We start from the raw sequence: 3362 nt of genomic DNA on the forward strand, positions 1-3362 counted from the left end.
TCCACGTGATCCCAATCGTCCTCTTGAAATCATCACTCCACCGTCGTGGAGGTCTTCCGGGTGGTCTTTTCCGCTCACGCGGGTACCACTCGGCAACTGCGTGCATCCACCGATTATATATGGTCGTGTGTTTGTGTTTGTCCCCCCAACATCGCTTGACAACCGATGCTGGTGTGTTTACATCCCCATAACTTAGCGGTTCGGCAACTAGTATTGGTGTGTTTCCATCCTTGTAACTTAGTGGTTCAGCAAAAGAGACTGATAGAATAAGTACTAGGCTTTAAAAAAAATAAAAGTTCTGGGGTCGATTTGTTTGACTAAAACCCTTCAAGGCGGGGCTCCAGCATGGCTGCAATCAAATGACTGAAACAAGTAAAAGAATATTTGTTTTTCTCAAAACTTAGAAAAAAACAAAGAATCTCTCTCTATATAAACGGCAGTTTGTCTGTCCGTGTGTCTGTCAGGTTGTACCCTCACCCTGACCACGGCTTTCAACCGATTCTGATGAAACTTGACACACACATAGCCCAATGTCATAATTCAAAACTAACGCAGCGAAAATTTTGAAAAGTTCCCCCAGTTCTGAAAAAAATCGATAAATTCGACATGGGGTCGACAATCAGAAACACAAACCACAGACTGTCTAGGGGACGCAACTCGACCTTTTTAACTCTCAAAAAAATTTACCATCATTTTTTTTCCATTTTTTTGCTATTTTTTGGCTATCACTCTCTAAAAATGCTTTATAGTTATTTCCCTTACAAACCCGAGCAACGCCGGGCGATACTGCTAGTTCATAATACAAATAAAGTAAAAACAAAACATAAAAAATGGTGAGTATATTCAAAGAATGTCCTTTGAGTTGATCTTATTTAATGGAATTATTTCGTAAGCTGCACATGGTTCTTTTCTAATTCATTATATTTTTCAGTACAAAGATTATAAGTCTCTCATCTTATCTAGAATTCTTGGAGCACTTTTTGCTTTACAGTTCTTTATTTAAGAGATGAGGAATTATGTACATTGTTTACATTTGACGGATATTTCTCCTCATCTTGTTTGTTGTTAACACAATGTTTCGGCTGATATACTCTCCACCCTTCATCAGGTGCCATGGGGAAATTTCGAACCTGGGTTCTCATTTCTAAGGCATTTTTTGATACATTATTTACATTCGGGTACAACAGGGTTATTTACATTCGGGTACAACCTGGGTTCTCATTCCTAAGGTATTTTTCAATGTTATTATTATTATTATTCAATACAGTCTATATTTAAGAGATGAGGAATTATTTACATTTGATGGATATTTCTCCTCATCTTGTTTGTTGTTAACACACCGTTTCGGCTGATATACCCTCCAGCCTTCTTCAGGTGTCTTAAGGAAATTTCGAACCTGGGTTCTCATTCCTAAGGTATTTTTCAATGTTATTATTATTATTATTCAATACAGTCTATATTTGAGAGATGAGGAATTATGTACACTATTTACATTTGATGGATATTTCTCCTCATCTTGTTTGTTGTTAACACAATGTTTTGGCTAATATACCCTCCAGCCTTCATCAGGTGTCTTAGGGAAATTTTGTACCTGGGTTCTCATTCCTAAGGTATTTTTCAATGTTATTATTATTATTCAATACAGTCTATATTTGAGAGATGAGGAATTATGTACACTATTTACATTTGATGGATATTTCTCCTCATCTTGTTTGTTGTTAACACAATGTTTCGGCTAATATCCCTCCAGCTTTCTTCAGGTGTCTTGGGGAAATTTCGAACCTGGGTTCTCATTCCTAAGGTATTTTTTGATACATTATTTACATTCGAGTACAGCAGGGATCATCACCATCCTGTCGGAGCCTCGTGGAGCTTTAGGTGTTTTCGCTCAATAAACACACACAACGCCCAGTGTGGGAATCGAAACCATGATCCTCCGACCGCGAGTCCGCTGCCCTAACCACTGGGCCATTGCGCCTACACTGCAGCTGCTGGTGATGATGATGAACTTCTCTTTGGTATGAATACGTATGTCTAGTTATGCGAGCCCTTTTCTGCCAATGACTGACCGGAGGTTTCCAGCTTCTTTCCTGTATGAATACGTTTGTGTTTAGTTAAGACGCCTCCTTCAGAGAATGATTTACCACAAATATCACAGCGATAAGGTTTCTCGCCTGTGTGAATTCGTTCGTGTTTAGTCAACGTATTTTGATGAGAAAATGCTTTGCCACAGATATCACAATGATAGGGTTTCTCCCCTGTGTGGACGCGTTTGTGAGCAGCTAAAGTGTTTCCATGGGAGAATGACTTACTACAGATATCACAATGATATGGCTTTTCTCCTGTATGGGTACGCTTGTGATTAGTAACCTCCCCATTTTGAGAGAACCATCTCCCGCAAATATCACAGTGAAACGGCTTCTCGCCCGTATGAATCCGTTTGTGAATGGTAACCTCACCGTTTTGGGAGAATGATTTACCACAGATATCGCAGTGATATGGCTTCTCACCTGTATGAATACGCACGTGTGTAGTCAAGTGGTTAATTACAGAGAATGATTTACCGCAGATGTCACAGTGATACGGTTTCTCCCCTGTATGGACACGTTTGTGTTTGGTCAAGTCACCGTTTTCGGAGAAAGATTTACCGCAGACATCGCAATGATACGGCTTCTCACCTGTATGAACGTATAAATGTCTCGTTAAAGTATTTCTATGGGAAAACGATTTTCCGCAGACATCGCAACGATACGGCTTCTCACCTGTATGGACGCGTTTGTGAGTAGTTAACGAGCTTTTTGCTGAGAAGGAATTACCACAGATATCACAGTGATATGGTTTCTCTCCTGTATGAATACGTCTGTGGGTAATGAGATTACTTTTATGCAAGAAAGATTTATCACAGATATCGCAATGATATATCTTCTCCTTGCCTTCCTCTCTATCATCAAAAATACCAATTCTTTTACAAAGTATTTCATATTTAACATTATTCTGGCACAATTCATCTTCCATATTTTTTCTTCTCTCATCACAACATACAAATGTTTATGTTCATCTTTCTGTTCTAGCTTTGTATCGCTCACAAATGTTTCCACCAACCGGCCCTTCTTTGTCAATATCTGAAAATGATGAAATTTATTTTCGGTAAAATAGTCCGAGCTTGATTAAAATGTAAAAATCACACCGCAGCCATTTCAGACAAGCTATCAATTTGAGTTCAGAAGAATCATTTCACAGTAATTCCACCAAGAACTTACATAAATATATGCAGGAGTGGCTGTGTGGTAAGTAGCTTGCTAAGCAACCACATGGTTCTGGGTTCAGTCCCACTGCGTGGCACCTTGGGCAAGTGTCTTCTG

The 3362-nt window shown here is 39.2% G+C and overlaps 1 protein-coding gene across 1 annotated transcript; it reads right to left on the reverse strand.

Moving 5' to 3' along the window:
- Positions 1-1914: 1914 nt before the first annotated feature.
- On the reverse strand, positions 1915-3362 carry LOC115226068 (zinc finger protein 239-like). The gene has a single exon (XM_029797043.2). The coding sequence runs from the start codon at positions 3013-3015 to the stop codon at positions 2035-2037; it is 981 nt and encodes a 326-aa protein (XP_029652903.1). The 5' UTR covers positions 3016-3362; the 3' UTR covers positions 1915-2034.

This window comes from Octopus sinensis, linkage group LG29 (genome assembly GCF_006345805.1).
Source record: "Octopus sinensis linkage group LG29, ASM634580v1, whole genome shotgun sequence".
NCBI lineage: Eukaryota > Metazoa > Mollusca > Cephalopoda > Octopoda > Octopodidae > Octopus > Octopus sinensis.

Bases quoted from the DNA above. Each gene is read 5' to 3' on its own strand.
- LOC115226068 (XM_029797043.2), bottom strand. From the start codon at position 3,015: ATGGAAGATGAATTGTGCCAGAATAATGTTAAATATGAAATACTTTGT.